Source organism: Eptatretus burgeri, chromosome 2 (assembly GCF_056783735.1).
Source record: "Eptatretus burgeri isolate ZD-2024b chromosome 2, Ebu_testis_v1, whole genome shotgun sequence".
NCBI lineage: Eukaryota > Metazoa > Chordata > Myxini > Myxiniformes > Myxinidae > Eptatretus > Eptatretus burgeri.
The window spans coordinates 108,353,042-108,370,541 of NC_140962.1; the positions used below are offsets into that span (position 1 = coordinate 108,353,042).

General features: G+C 42.8%; 1 protein-coding gene across 7 annotated transcripts in view; it reads right to left on the reverse strand.

Annotated features, from left to right (window-relative positions):
* UNC80 (unc-80 subunit of NALCN channel complex) overlaps positions 1-17,500 on the reverse strand; it is a 449,893-nt gene that overhangs the window by 257,961 nt on the left and 174,432 nt on the right. For all 7 annotated transcript variants that reach the window (XM_085870661.1, XM_085870659.1, XM_085870657.1 and 4 more), the window contains 2 exons: positions 1,939-2,133; positions 466-585 (listed from right to left, as the gene is read on the reverse strand). In XM_085870661.1, the coding sequence (XP_085726787.1) occupies positions 466-585; positions 1,939-2,133 (315 nt within the window). The remainder of the gene's footprint in view (positions 1-465; positions 586-1,938; positions 2,134-17,500) is intronic.

A 17,500-nucleotide genomic window follows, 5' to 3' on the forward strand; every position in this document is an offset into this window, starting at 1 on the left:
ATATACATATATATACATATATATACATATATATATATATGTATATATATATATATATATATATATATATATATATATATATATATGTATGTATATATATATATATATGTATATATGTATATATTTATTTACATACCTACATATGCACATTTATACAAACACACATTTATACATACATACATACATACATACAAACACAAACACACTTTAAGACACACAATCCTATAAAATACTGGTGACCATAGTGAATAAAACATTTTGCTTTGTGCTTTCAACCATGATGATTAAGATGAACCATTTGTTTGGTTCAGGCAAGCTCGAAAAATAAAAAGTCTGTTTTTGTGAAGTCACTTCACTTCACTGAAACTAAACCGGGATATGAAAAAAAATTAAGTTGTACTTGTGTGACATATCTTTGCAAACCTCAAGTACATTTTGAAAGAACTTAAATGGTAATTTTCTCACCTGATGGCGCAAATACTTCAACATCCTCGGGTCTTTCTTGCCATCAGCAATTATTTCGGTTGTCCTCTTTTTGAGTGAAGGAGGGTGAAGTGAAGACTTGTCTGATTTGTGAAACTTAGACTGGGAACATACAGTTGATACACAGCTTAGTGAAGTTGTCAATAACGACAAAATACTGCAATACAACTTGGTTATTACTCAACACAGGAGTTGTGGCAATATATCTGGGGTGGGACTCAACGGCGGCACATTTCAGAACATACTGAATGGATGTAAAGAAGGGCTCACGAGAAATGCAAGGTGGTGCAGCATCACAATCAAGTGGAGATTATTCAGAAGTGAGTGTGAAATTATGAAGCTGTTGAGAGATATAAAGGACAGGTTAGTTTCACTTGTGTGAAAAGGAGAGGGAAGGAACGGTCAGCATAGAGGAGGAGAATGTGTGTTGCTAGATTATCTATTCGAATAAATGTGTGTGTCTCCTCAATTACTCCAAAATCATGAAACCGAGCTGCCTGAAACTTTGCATGCATATTAAGAACAGGCTGTGTGATCATCGGCAAGGTACAGGCTGTGTGATTATAGGCTGGGCACAGGCTGTGTGATCAAAGGCTTGGGACGGCTGTGTTTTCATAGGCCGGGCACAGGCTGTGTGATACCAGGCTGTGTGATCATAGGCTCGGGACAGCTGTGTGATCATCGGCTGGGCACAGGCTGTGTGATTATAGGCTGGGTGATCATAGGCTAGGGATAGCTGTGTGATCATCGGCTGGGCACAGGCTGTGTGATTAGAGGCTGTCTTTCTGAAAGATGTGAGCTCGATGGGTATAATTAAACCTGGTTTGAAGGATATGCTGGTGAAGTGCTTTGGTGATTTGGTGTGTGCGTGTGCATGTGCATGTGTGTGTCGTTGGTTGTTATCTCAATATGCGGGTTTCAGAAGTTGGAACGGAGTCCTCCCAGGTCTAGAAGTATCCACCTCCATTTAAGTAAGTAAAAAAAGTCAGTAAAAAGTAAGTGAAGAGAACTTGTAAGTTGAGGAGTGCTGACATTATGCCAGTGATAACCGAAACAACTGGAATGATAAAGTAGAACCTGACTGAAATTCTGAAAACTGCAACGGGAAATATTACAATAAACCCATACAATTCGAGGCTGTCTGGGGTTTAGTGACAATCAATCAAAAAGCCCGAGGAACAACGACATGACACCAGAAAGTCAAAATACCAACCTTATCCTCAAAAAGTGATCCAAAAAAAAAAAAAATGAGGCAATATTTTGATTGATGGAAGGAATTCCTTCCACCTGTGACATCTGCTAAAGGCGATTACAACCATTGAGAGTGAATTGTCTGGTTGTAATTCATCACCAGACATAGTTATGTTGATGTGACTGTGTCAAGTCCGTAAAGAAATACGCGCGCACGCACGCACGCACGCACACACATTAAGTTACAGCAAGAAACTACTTTACCTCAAGGCCTTTCTTTCGGCTGGGACGAGCTAGTCCACAATCATCCCGTGGAGCGTCACCTGAGTCACCGTAGATCAGTTTAAGGGCCCGTATGAGACGTGCACAGGATCGGCCATGTCTCTGGTAGCAGCTTGGTTGGCAGTAATCAATATGGGAGCAAATAAAACTTTGGTGTTTACACAACTGAATGGTAACCTGGAAGACATACAAAATCATTTATAAAGGCAGGAAGTAGAAAGATCAATTAAGTTCAGGAGGAGGAATCATCGCCAAAAGGAAAGTTTGCAATGATCATGTGGATTTGTAAAAGTTAACGTCAACACTATTTTATATTCACGTTTCACATTCAGTGTCCTCTTCAGGAAAGTAAAATGGAAGAACTAACACCAGCACAAAGTCGGTTGTCAGAACTACAGCTGGGAAACTGGGAAACTTGAACAGCACTTGGTGGAGCGCATCCCTCCGTCAGGCTGAACAGTTTACGTTTTGTATCCCACTGATAGGCCGGATCTGCATCCGTATCTGAACCAAAATCGAATTGGCTTGTTCTTGTCAGCTACCCAACTCATCCAACTAGTTTTGTCATAATCTGTCCAAAACTTATTGAAATATCATGCTATATATCGTTTTTGGCCGCATCTCTTAATAGGGAAAAATTACTTTAAATTTTTTTTATTTCTCGGATCCAGATTCGGATCCAGATCTTCACCAAAAATGGAATCAATTCATCCTGGACACACACACACACACACACACACACACACACACACACACACACACACACACACACACACACACACACACACACACACACACACACACACACACACACACACAACCTGTCCACCAAATGTTGTCCAAATCCGTTCATAACTATTTGAGATATCCTGCTCAAAGACAGACATGGACGAAGTTTCGGAGGGAGACAGGTGCGAAAACATAACCTGGGACACCAGTACATAACGTACCTTCGGTGGCGGAATTAAATATCAAGTGCAGCCAATCACAAGTTTGCAGAATACAATAAATATGTCGTACATGCATCTATGTCTGAACTAAATAAATAAACTGGTGAAGATTATGGAAGAGGGAAGGGTGTCCCATCATTGAATTTGATATTAGTAAGAAAGCAAGGTTTATAGTTTTCTAGAGTATGTAGATGATTGAGTCTTGTAATGTCAATTTTGCTCTATTGGCTTGTGTTCCAACTAACTTGTCACATGGGGTGTACTGTGGTTTGCTTGTGCAAAGGAAGGTAAACTCCTGTGATGCAAACTATATCCTTTGACTTTCAAAGAGATCAACCTGGAGCCGTTAGTCTTGATGTCTCTGTGTTCGAATTGTGGAAAGGAAGGTTAACTCCTGAGATTGAGCTTACGTGGTATTGAGTTTATGTGACTCCTGTTCATTGAGCTTTCGCGATCAGAGGTGATGTGTTCGGATGTGATATTTGGGATAGGATGAGATATTGAACTGACGTGATTCCTGGTTATCGATTGACGTGACTCCTGTTTATTGAACTAAAGTGATCGGGAGGTGATATTGGGGATAGGAGGTGATATTGATTTTCCTGACTTCTGTTTATTGAGCTTACACGATGGGAGGTGATGTCAAAGAGATCCTTTCGCTGGGTTGCTTGCCGAATAATGACGAATAATTTATATAAACAGTAGCAGTCAAGCTTTAATTGAACAGAAAGTTCCCAAATTCCATAAGGTTCTCGTAACCCCCACAATCATGAACCAAGCAGAAGATAAAAAAATGTGGATATCGGGATCAAAATTCCGATTTGCAGTGAATGCGCTCACAGGCATTATTAATCTCAAAAGCCCACAGCCCACACATGTATTCCACCCACCCCGCAAGCATGCTCATGTTCTCCCAACCCATTGTCCCTCTACCCCTCAGCTTCCATTCCTCCCCTTTCCTAAATAATATGACCAACAAACAATTGAGGTTTTCATTCTAATATCACAGATTTCTCCATACAAATTGCTGCTGCTACTCCAGGGAGTGTGTATTCAATAGAAACTTTCATGTCAATGGATATCTGATTCTAAGGTGTCTTCTATATCTATTCTCTTCATTATGAAAGGCCTCATGCACCCCTGTGTTGGAATTCCCATTTATGTCAAAAAATCAACCCTCCACTGCTCACGTTTTTTTTAATGCACGATATCCATTCTGAGCCCAATGGAATATATTTATGCCCCCCCCCCGACCACAACCTTGCAACCAACAACCACCCATCTTTATATGGTTTCCTATCCACCTAACGATTGTTGCGGGCCGGGTATCAGCTGCGAGCACGACCGCTAGGTGGAGCAGTAGGGTCGATTCTGCCGAACACCCGGAATTTAGATCGTATCTTTCGGAAAACTCCGAGGGTACGGGCCCCTTACCGGACTGTGAATCGTCAATAATTCCACCACGTGGTACAGGGTTATTTGCTAAACTTCAAAATACCTAGACCCACGTGGCGAGCTACCGAGTATTCACACCGTCGACGGCACTCATACGGGACGAGCCGTATACACGCTCGACCCGTGCGTGACCCGAGCGGATGGTCACCGAGATCCGTCGGTCCAAACGTACATCTACGGCCACAATGGCCTTTCTAATTCCCCAACACGCACCATGTTAAACCAATAAAAGAAACACAAAAACGAGCTGATACATTCAACAAATAGGGTATTTATTAATAATAGGGAAAGGGAAAACATAGAGCAGAAATAACCGACTATAAAGAAATGCAATCATGTACAGCACAAGCACTTAACAGTTCCTACGTAAAGACGGGCCCACTGACACACACACACACACACACACACACACACACACACACACACACACACACACACACACACACACACACAGATACCCAGAAGGACATGGACCTGTCCACCTCATATGGTTTGGCTGACACGGGCGAACCAGGCCAGCGTCGAGATGCGATGATAGAACCAGGCACCAGCGAGCCGCGATCAGCCTCCAGAGCTCCGCTCCGCGCTCCTCCCGGAAACCAAACCTCTCTCTGTCTCCAAAACTGTCGAGAAGGCAGGAGGTTTCACTGCCACTTCTCCAAGTCTTTGAGTTGAACGTCAAAGCGAGGGCTGATAACTCCACACTTGTTCAACCTGCCCGTCAGATTGACCACAACCTTGCCTGCTCGATGGTCATCAACTATCTCAAAAACTCTCCCCCTGCGGTCCGATCGTGCTGCGACCTTATTAACCCTTGTCCGGGGCTGGGGGGAGAGGCCACCTCCACCCTCCCCGATCTCCCGAACTGGATGGTTTTGGCATGTAGAATCGCTCGTCACCCTGTCATTGGCCAAAACGAGTGGCAAGTCCATCGATTGGCCCGGGGGCATGGTGACGTCACGCGAACCGCCTTTCTCACTGTTGCAGGGTCTGATTGGCTGAGCGGCGGCCACCTCACTCGAAGCACGCTGATTGGTCAAGGGCCGCCGCGAGGTTCCTCCTTGAACTCCACCCACCATGGCGTCGGCCAGAACGAGGTGAAGGTGAGGGTGATGCTGGTGTTGTTATAGACGATGTTGGTGGCGTAAAAATAAAAGAAAACCCTGACTATCAAAATAACTCCACAGCGCATGAACATTTAATTACCCATTAAACAAGGGAAAGGGAGCTATCTATCCACATTTACTTATCAAAATAACTGAGCGATAGGACCTGTATATTGAGTGCTCATGGCTTCCAGATTCGTAACACGATCACTCCCTTATTTATATATATATATATATATATATATATATATATATATATATATATATATATATATATATATATATATATCTTCCCCTCCCCCTCTCTCCTGTTAATTTTGGTCTGTTGCATCCTGATCCATTGCATGTTCTAGCCTTTCCATGAGCCTCAACTGTATACAAAAACAAACAAAAACATTGACTTGCTATTCGTCAAACATACAAACTCTCTCTCTTCCTCAGCGTTGGTGATTACAACTGTTAACATGTCAGTTGGGTGGAAGATGGCATTACAATAACCAACCATGACATAACAGCGATGGCCCACTGTGATTCCTTGAGTCTGACAGACACTATGAAATCTTCAACCTGAAACTTCGCTGAGGATATATTCTCCGTTCTGGATCTGGTAATGACCAATTCTCCATCAAATCTCTATTGTTTCCTCCTTTGCTCCACTTGGCTCCTCTGACCATGTTTTTGTAAAAGCACAAATATTTCTGGTTGTTATTTGAGAGCTACCCCAGTGCAAGAGAGCCTGGGGATATTTGATCAGGCGGAATGGCAGGGACTGCAATCTGCCATTTCACAAATGGATTAGTCTTCCATCTATCTCCACTGCATCTGATATCGATTCCATCGAGAAATGAAATTCACAAAAAGCTGCTCTCTGTATGTAAAGGATACTCCATCTCATTTACAGCTATAATATCTATCCTCTCGGGGCTAGACCTTGGTAAAATGAATCCTACACACAGAAGAGTGGCGTGGCTATCAAACAGGTTGCTTTCTCAAAATAGAATGTTTATCCAACTGAGGACAAGCTTATATTTGTGTCATTTCACAAGGCTCACAAGTGCGTCCAACATCAAGAGTTTAAAAAAAAAAAAAGTAAAAAAAACATATTGACAATCTGAAAAATGAACTCTCCAACATGTCTGCTTTCACAAAATACAGGTGGTGGCTTATTAAGCCTGTCTCTCATGTGTACTCCTCCATCTACATCGTCACCTCAAATGGCTTCACAGATGACTACTCAAGACAAGGCTGAATGTCTGAATTTGGTATTTGACTCCAAAGCTTGTGTACCCAACCCATCTATCCCTGACCCACCTTCACCCTCATATCCAGTTCCCCCTGGACAGTGTGACTTATTCACCCAAGAAGGAAAAGAAGGTGATGACCAGCCTCAACTCTGTCTCAGCAATGGACACAGAACCACTCGTGCCTGTGTTCACAAATCCTGATTTTCTGCTGTCACTTCTGCTCTCATCAGCCAGTCCTTACGCACCTTAAATCTGCTTTTGTGCTCTGTCTGCACTCCTGAGCGAGGCCTTAACCACTTTAAATCTGCTTGGAAGACAGCCAAAATACTTCAGTCGGCAAGTACTGTACAATAATATACAGTGCCTTCAGAAAGTATTCACACCCCTCAACTTTTGTCACATTTTGTTGTGTCACGGCCTGAATTTAAAATGGATTACATTAATAAAAAAAATTGTAACCGATCAACATGAAATACCCCACAATGACAAAGTGAAAACATGTTTTTTCGGAATTTTTATAAATTATTTAAAAATGAAAAGTTGAAAAATGTTTTGCGTCAATAGGTATTTAAATCCCCTGAGTCAATTCTTTGCAGAAGCGCATTTGGCAGTGATTACAGCTTCGAATCTTCTGGGGTATATCTATCAGCTTCGCACATCTGGATTTGGGTATTTTCTCCCATTCCTCCTTGGAAATTTGCTCAAGCTCTGTCAAGTTGGATGGGGAGCGTCAGTGAAGGGCAATCTTCAAGTCTTTCCACAGATTCTCAATGGGATTCAAGTCTGGGATTTGTCTGGGCCACTCAAGGACTTTCAAGTTCTTGTTCTGAAGCCATCCCAGTGTTGCTTGGGGTCATTACTTGGCGAAAACATTTTTTTTGCCAAGTATGTTGGTCTGTCGCGGTTGTCTGTAGCAGTTGTCTGTTTGTTTGTCACACGATTTTTGGCCACAGTTTTGAAACGATAGTTCTGAATTTTTTTTTGTGTGTGTGTAGTTGACTGGCCAAGGACAGCAACACTTAATTATGGTTAAGATCCGAATCCGGATCCAGATCTGATAAATTTATTAAGTGATTCTTCACCATTGAGAGATCGAGCCAAAAACGATATGGAGTGCAATATCTCAAAATGTTATGGATGGATTCACATGAAACTTGGTGGAAAGGTTGGGAGTGGCACGAGGAAGAATTGATTCGATTTTGGTGAAGATCCGAATCCAGATCTTGATACGATAATTGCTTAATTTTTAACTGATTCTTCACCATTGAGAGATGGAGCTAAAAACGATATTGCATGATTTCTCAAAAGTTGTGAATGGATTCGGATGAAACTTGGTGGACATGTTGGGTGTGTGATAAGGACTAATTGTTTCGATTTTTGTGAAGATCCAATTTCGGATCCGGATTCAAGAATTTTTCAAGTGAAGCTTCACCATTGAGAAAATTGGGTCAAAAACTATACATTGCACAATATGTCAAAAGGTTATGGATGGATTCCGCAGAAATTTGTGAACAGGTTGGCTGTGTCAAAAGGACTAATTGATTCGATTTTGGTGAAGATCTGAATCCCGATCTGGATCAGAGAATTCGGATCTTCACCAAAAGATCCGAATTCTTGATCCAAAGACAACGAAACTTGGTGGACAGTTTGGGAATTTTGGTGAAGATCTGAAAACAGGCCAAGGACAGCAATGCTTAACTTTGGTGAAGATCCGAATCAGGATCCAGATCTGAGAATCTTTTAAGTGAATCTTCACCATTGAGAGATTGAGCCAACAACAATATAGAGCACAATACCTCAAAAGGTTATGGATGGATTCGGAAGAAACTTGGTGGATAGGATGGGGTATGTGAAAAGGACAAATTGATTCAATCTGGTGAAGATCCGAATCTGGATCCAGATACGATAATTATTTAATTTTTATCTGATTCTCTCCATTGAGAGATGGGGCTAAAAACGAAATTGCATGATATCTCCAAAAAGTTGTGGACGGATTTGGTTTAAACTTTGTGGACATGATGGGTGGTGTTGCATTGACGAATTGGATAGATTTTTGTGTAGATCCGAATCCGGATCCAGATCTGAGAGTTTTTCAAGTGATTCTTCGCCACTGAGAGATGGGGCCAAAAACTATGCATCACATGCGATCTCAAAAGGTTGAGGACAAGTTATCCAAAAACTCAGTGGAGGAGTTGGTTCGCTGACAAGAACAAGCTGATTCAATTTTGCCTCAGGTCCAGATTCAGATCCGACCCATCAGTGGCTGACAAAATGTAAACTATTCAGCGTAACGGATTTATGTGCTCTACCGAGTGCCATTCCATTTCGCCAAGTGTTACTGGATGAGTGATTTTTCATTGGCCTGCTGGAATGTAAATCTTCACTGCAGTCTAAGGTCTTTTGCACTCTGAAGCAGGTTCTCCTCATAGATTTGCCTGTATTTGGCTCCATTCATTTTATCCTCTATCCTTACAAGTCTCCCAGTCACTGCCACTGAAAAGCATCCCCATAACATAATGTTGACACCACCATGCTTCACGGTTGGGATGGTGTTTGGTGAAAACTGAGCACAGCTCATGACCCATCTGATGTCGTGCTTTGCATTCAGGCCAAAGAGTTCAGTTTTCATCTTGTCAGACCACAGAATATTTTGCCTCAGGCTCTCAGAATCTTTCAAGCCTTTTCACAAACTCTAGTCGTGCTGTGACGTGCCTTTTTTCTCAGGAATGGCTTCCGTTTGACCACTCTCCCAGAAAGCCTAGATTTGTGAACTGATGCAGAGATTGTTATCCTTCTGGTAGGTTCTCCCATCTCAGCCAAGGAACTCTGTAGTTCTGTCAGAATAGTCATTGGGTCTTGGTCATGGTCATCTCACTGACCAAGGTCCTTCGTGCCCAGTTCTCACCTTGGTCGGACTGCCAGCTGTAGGAAGAGTCCGGGTAGTTCCATATTCTTTCTATTTCCTAATAATGGAGCTCACTGTGCTCTTGGGAACTTTCAACACAACACGCCGATACATCGCCCACGTTTTTTATTATTGTTATTTCAGAAGCGAATGAGGCTGTGCTTATACATCGTCCACATTAGTAGCCCCCGTTGGACTTAGTCCGAAATGGTGGCTTATGGGTGAGGTCTCGATTTCCGTGTGTGGGCATGCGTGCATGCGTAAGTGTGTGCGTTCTTCCGCAACCATATCTCGGACATGTATGGACCAATTTTATTCGTACTTTTATGTATATGCACGTTAGTTTTTCTTAAAGACATCAGATCCAAGATGACCAACTGGTGGCCAGATGAGTTGTTAAAAAAAACCCCGGTGTCGAACACGTCCCCAACCATTTCCCGGACAGGCATTAATCGATCTTGTTCAAATTTGGCACACAGATTATGAATGATGGCTTCCATGAGATCGTCATTTCATTGACAGTGACCATAACACGTGCTCCTCCAGCTATTGACACCACTTCCTGCAATCCACCAGTATCTCACGCTATTGTTGATATCACAACATCAATCAAGCCAATGTGCACGTCTTTTTTTCTTTTCGATGGCTTTTATGTCAAACACTTGAGCAGCAAGTTTTTTAATGTATGAGAAATTGTGCTCATCAACTTCCTTGTTCGTTTTGAAGACATGAAGAGCAACCTCTGGGTACAGCAGGCTGTCTTTTGTTATCTCCCTGGACCTCAAGATGTTGAAATCAGCTGCTGTGCAGGTTGCTGTACGGACACGCATTAGAAACTCAGCAAAATCTTTGTCTTCTCTTTGCCGCATACTCTCAATCAGCTCAATCATTTGGAAGTTTTCTTCCCATCATGATCTGTGAAGCCGAGCATGTACGTCTTATGGTAGAGCAAAAACATGGTTCTGGCCAACAGGATGAAGCTGATAGAGATCTCCTATGGCAAGTATGCTGACTCCACCTAATCTTGAATAAGGATCTTTCTACCCAGCGATATCTTGCAGCCGATGATAGGGGTTATTTCGGAGTACAGCACCAACCATAGACACCTCATCTATAATTAAATCAGCAACTTGAGCTTTCCTCGTCTGCACCTTATTGGGTCGACCCTCTCACTGCTCAGTGTTTGGTATTCCTTTTTGCTCTTCGGAGCAGCAGTGAAGTTCATTGCAGAATGCAAAAGTCATTCCATCTACTCCAAAAGCTGCAGTTCCAGGAAAGGCGGTAAGGATCAGTGCAATGTCATCTGGCTCAAAGTTTCCAGACAGTGGCATGAGAAGTTTTATGGTTTAATAGTGAATTCACTTGATGTTATAGCTTTTGTCAACACCTCCTGGTTCACTCAAGAAGATCCTTTATGCAGGTATTGGCTTGTCTTGTTTAAGAACCTGTATGATGTGTTTACCCCACTTGTGATGCAGTTTTAGGATTTCCATCTGTTTAACATTTAATGTTCACATCATAGCCCTGTATTGCTGTGGTGTCATCAACTCCTTTTCTAGTTCAGATGAGTAATGTGCTTGAAGGTCCAATCTTGCTTGCTGTCTTTGAGGAACCAAGTCATTGTTGTTATCAGCTTCCTCTGGAGACATGTGTCCTTCTATGATACCTTCATCTTCGTGTTGCGCTTGTTCATGCTCGGCTCCAGGAGCAGCAGCATCCCATGCATGTTCTGGAGGTCCCAAACGATCGAGGTCTTCAAAAGCTCTTTTTTATACCACGTCGAGGGCTAACACACAATGTACAGCAAGGGGGCAGGAGACAAGAGAGGTGGGAGTGGGAAGGAAAAAACAGTGGGGAACAGAGACATAAGGAGATCTGTGGAAGGGAGAGGAATGGGGCGGGGAACATGGGGTATACAAGATGGACATCACAGGGACTTTCAGGAAGGAAAGCAGGGAATTTTAAGGAGGTGGGTTTGGGGTAGATTAACTGGAGTAGAAAAAACAATCGAGGATTTGGATTGGTGAGGATAAGAGGTGGTGGAGAACAGCCATTTTGAAGGCCTGGAGGGAAGAATGGGATTGAACAGAGTGAGGAAGTTTATTTCAAAGGCGGGAAAAAAAAGAGGAATGAAAGAGTGAAGGTGAGCAGTGATTCGTGATTTTGGTAGTTTTACCAGAAGGGGGTTGTTGGCAGACCTTGAGCGCCCTGCAGATATATGGTGGGGACAAATCATATGTGAGGGGGGGGATATATAGGGGGGCGAGACCAGAGAGGAGATGGTAAAAGACAGAAAGATCACCGACCTGCCTGCGGTGAGAGAGTGAGAGGCCCAAAAACTCAGCCTCATCATGGGAGATACCAATGATCCCAAAAGCCTTGGTTTCCACAGCGTGAAGCCGAGAAAGGTGGGAGGCAGGAGCACCAGCCCAGAGGGGAGAGCAGTACTCCATCAGGCTGGGGACGAAAGCTTTGTGTGTGGTCAGGAGCTCAGGTGGGCCAAGGAAGGACTTTGCACGACGGAGGATTCCCAGTCGGCGACTGGCTGAGGAGGCGAGGTTAGAAATGTGGCTTTCCCAGGAAAGATCATGACAAATAGTGAGACACAGAAGCTTAAAAGAAAGGACTTTTTCCAGAGGATTATTGAGAAAGTGTATGGGGGGGGTTCCAAATAGTCCTTTCGGAGAGACAAAGTAAGAGTGTAAGATTTGTCAGGATTGAAAGACATGTTCCACATGTTGGACAAGTTTGTGATTTTATCCAAATCTGCAGTGAGTGAAGAAGCTGCAGCTTGTGGGTCTGAGGGATGACAGAGGGTGGAGTCATCAGCAAAGAGATGGGGAGGATTTTCCAAAGAGTCAGAGAGATCATTGATGAAAACCAGAAAAAGAACAGGGCCCAGAACGCTACCTTGAGGAACTCCAGCCTGGACTGGAAGAGGGAATGAAAGAACTCCATTTAGGGCCACATGTTGACTGCGACAGGAGAGGAAGTCTGCGAGCCATGAGTGGAGATGGCCTTGAATACCATGGGAAGAGAGTTTGGTGAGTAGGGCAGGGTGCCAGACTGTGTCAAAAGCACGTGATATGTCCAGGGATACGGCTCGGATTCATATCATTCATTCATTCAAAAACCTCCATCCATTGTTGGGAGAGCAGAAGCAGCATATCCAGGGCAGAGTTTGGATGAGAAGATAGAAGTTGGTCCATGTTTTCTGATAGTGAAGTGTAGATTGAGTCATCACTCTTTGGTGGACGGTAGAGTACACATAAAAACATGAGGTGGGAGTGGAGGGAAAGCCGTAGCCAGAAGTATTCCTTGGGGTGTGGGTGAGTGAGGGCAGTGCATGGATAGTGAGGAATAGAGTCTTTGATGAAGAGAGCAACACCTCCACCAGGACGACAGATTTGATTGGACGCCACCAGGATTTGGAGGAGGTCGAGAGGTTTGAGAGTTCAGACTTGAGCTTAGAAAGATGTTGTTTTCTGGCTCTCCTTAGGGTAGATACACACTCTTAATTTCATTTGCATTCTGAGAATATTTGCTTTCATTCTCATCAGTGGTGTGTTTAACATTTGCATAATTCTCCTTGGTTGTTGGATGGTGATTTTTTTTAAATCTCGATCCTCATTTATCCAGGAATAATATAGCATCAAGAGACCTTTGTATTTCTCCTCTCAATCAGACTTTTCTTTGGGATATCTGTTCACTTCTCTCTTGTGTTTCTTCATTAATCCTCGCCCATTCAGAATTGCAATCGTTGTGGATCCTGCATTGCTCGCATCATCATCCTCCAGAATGTCAGGAACATGATCCACTGCATCTGGAGCAGCTTCTTTTCCACCAGTTTTGTAGTTAGCTGCAAACTCTGCTCAGCAGATGTCGTCTCGTTCAAGTGGTCACGATGCACATCTGTCTGACAATGATGTGCAAAAAATATTTTCAGCATCATCTGGCATGTTTTTGAGAACACTAAGTGGTTTCAGCATGGAAACTTGCTTGTCTTTTGGCACAGTATTCACAAATACCACTTTCCTACTAGCCCTTTTCAAAGGGAGGGATAGTAGTCTCTAGCCTGCCTCCCGAGGCACTGACCTCACGGGTGTTGAGAAATGCTGAACCACCTTTTTTCAGTTTTGACTTGATACCATCTCCCCTGCTTTCTTCAGCAACCTTCTTCAGGAGTTCACTCATAGATATCTCACCTTTCAGCATGTGGCTGGTGGCATCGGCAATACATGAATAGGGGTCGGTGATGAACTGAAGATCCATGTTGTCTTTCCATTGTGAAGAATGTCTGGATTGTATGGTTTATCCAATGTTTAGACTTTAGATGGTTGTCTTTGCAAAACTACATGTTTGCTGAATTTTGTGAATTGCAGAGCTTGATTGTACTGATAGATATCCGCCTGTGACAGTCGCAACAGCTCATCTGATGCAACATCTTCAGAAACATCTTTATCTTCGCTAGTTTCTCTCACTTGAGTGAGTATTTCTTGCTGCCGGCTAAGCCGTCGTGCTACAACTATGGGATCCAGCTCAATGGAGGGTCCTGCAATAAACATCTCAGCACTTGGTGGATGAAGGAATCTGAATTGGCACCTCTTGTTTCGTCTGCATGTTTGCGAGCGAACATGCTTCTGCAAACCAAGCACAAGTTTCTGAAGTTCCTCATCATTCTGTGGAACACAGCATTTCTGGTACTTGTCAATAAAAGCTGTTACTTCCTCATCCTCATTGATATCGAGTTTTGGAGTATCTTTTATCCACAAAATTGTGTGGACATGAGGGGAGCCCCGAGCTTGGAACTCAATTCTCATCATAAAGTCTTGAACTTCTCTTACAAGGTTACTCTTGGATCCAAGGAATTATTTGAAGAAGGAATCGACTCTGTATTGGAACTGACAAGCAGCTGTTGCTGGATTGCAATGTAGTCATTTGCACTTTTCATCCCATGAGAGATTTTTCACATCTTCATCTGTCATTACTTGGCCATATTGATGACAGATGCTCTGGATAACTTCTGGCCATTGCATATGTGCAGCTGATAGGTCAGAAACCATGTTGCGATGCCATGTTGACGTTCTGTTGCTCAGAGGTCCAGAAGTACTGTCCTCCAGTATACTTGGGATCCACAAACATTCTTGAAAAATCGGAAGGCTGTGTCCGTTCATATCATTGCCTGCATATTCTCAGAGTATTTCGTCAATCCAGCATCAATTGTTCTGTTTCTGAGTACTTTTCCATGACTTTGTCTCAGTGAAATTTGCAAGTCATCCTTCACTTGCTTTGACTCAACAACATACTGGGCAACACGTAAGTCATCTTTATCCTTGGCAAACCTGCCATCTACATCAAGGAGACGTTGGTTGAAATATTTCCTGACAGTAATAGATTTGGTCCTCTTTACAGATAATCCAACACAGCCTTGAGGATATATTTTGGGATTTGCCAGTTCTTCATATTTCTCATCAAGTAGAAATGCAGATGGCTTTTGGTGTTCTCCTGGTGCAACAGAATATGTATCCTCTGCATTAACTGGACACTCTTCTTGAAGTAGTGTATCGTAGGGGATGCCTCGAAGTTCACTGGTCTGCTCAAAGGCTATCTCATCTTCCAGGTCTTCCTCTGCCTCAGCTCGAGCTGATGTTCTGCTGTGGTGTTGAACACCTTAAGATTCAACTTTTTCTTAGGCTACATAATGCAACTCACTGATGAGACCAAGCATAACTGTGTTTTCACTTCTACCATGCCGGGGGTGTACATTATGTACCAAATCTGCTGTAATTGTGTTCAACACCTTGAAACTAATGTTCAGCATGTTAGCAAAACCTTGTACAGCCAGGTTGTTTGCCTTGTCACCAGCCCCGAGCTGGGCTGTGTACTTCTTTAATTCTCGCAATTGTTGCTGACCAGGATTATTATTGTGTACTGCAGACAGCTCTTTTCCAGTTATCTGTGCTGCCCTTGCTGGTGTTGAAGCCTGGGCTGCAGGGAGAAATTGTGCGTTTTCCTCAGCAAACTCAATGTCACCAAAGAAGCGTAAAAGCCATGCTCGTATGCCTGACCCACTAATATGTTGGATTCCTGCTGCAGGTACTGAGACGGATACAGCATGGAAAAACCAGTCTCCATTACCAGGAACATCTTTGAAAGAGAGATTATGCTGCCTTGCCAAGCACTGCAAAACATGGTAAGCATTTGTACCAGTTCCAAGAGTTGACACAGCCGAGACCACTCTGTTGGTTGCTGTGTTACTGGTTGTCTTGGCAGAGGCATTGGTCGTGGTATTGGTGGCCTTGGCAGTTGTCTTGGCAGCAATCTTGCTGGTGGCCTTGACGGCAGTCTTGATGGTGTTCTTGATTGTATTCTTGGTAGTAGTCTTCGTGGTGGCCTTGGTGGTGGCACCAGACAATGCATGTCCATCCACAGCATGGTGGCCACTCTTTCTGTGCTCATTTTGGGCAACTTAAGTGTCCATCAGTTTCGCATCTGTCTGTACCATTGCTTCCCACAATTCTGAGTCAATGTTTTCTTTCCCACTGACTTTCCCAGTCTTGACAAATGGTAATGTCCTTGTCGAGGAGGTTGTGCCGCTTAAGCCACCGAAGTGTCTGGGTCACCTTTTTGGGCCGAACATATTCATACATATAATATCGTTTCTACACAAGTTTACGCTTAAGTTTGAGTGTGTGTATGTATGTATGTATGTATGTATATATATATATATATATATATATATATATATATATATATATATATATATATATATATATATATTGTTACGGCTGTGGAAATTCGCATTACACCATAAAGGGCCTGCAGGTGAGATATCTTCATATCTTCATAGGCCTGGTGTTGGCGCAGTGGTTAGGGCAGTGGCTTGGGACCCAAAAGGTCCTGAGTTCAAGCCCCGTTGGGACACTGAATTAATATATATATACACATATATATACATATATATACATATATATACATATATATATATATATACATACATATATATATATATATACATATATATATATATATATATATATATATATATATATATATATACATACATATATATATATATATATATATATATATATATATATATATATATATATATACATATATATATATATATATATATATATATATATATATATATATATACATATATATATATATATATACATATATATATATATATACATATATATATATATATATATATTGTTACGGCTGTGGAAATTCGCATTACACCATAAAGGGCCCGCAGGTGAGATATCTTCATATCTTCATAGGCCTGGTGTTGGCGCAGCGGTTAGGGCAGTGGCTTGGGACCCAAAAGGTCCTGAGTTCAAGCCCCGTTGGGACACTGAATTAATATATATATATATATATATATATATATATATATATATGTATGTGTATCAGGTCAGGTCAGGTATGGGAGCATGTGCCAGAACAGCACGTCGCTGCGTCCTCTTTCCGCCGGTACTCCAGGGGCCTCCGTCTGGCCATCCCCCAGGCAGATGCCAGGCCCATCCCCATCTCCTTGAGATGATGGTCAACCTGCTGCAACCATGAGGCACGTGGTCGGCCCACTGGCCTCCTCCACTCATGAGACTCCCTCACTGAGAGAATCTGGTGAGCAGGATCAGCGTCAGGAAAACGAGCCACATGTCCATACAGCCGCAGCTGACGCTCACAGACTATGCAGGTAACAAATCTCATCCGAGTCTCTCTCAGCAACCGCTCGTTGGACACAAAATCCGACCAGCGATAGCCAAGGATTCTCCGAAGAGCTCTGGTACCAAAGGAATTAAGTCTCCGTCTCAGATCCTTGGTCAGAGTCCAAGTCTCGCATCCATAGAGCAAGACTGGAATTACCAA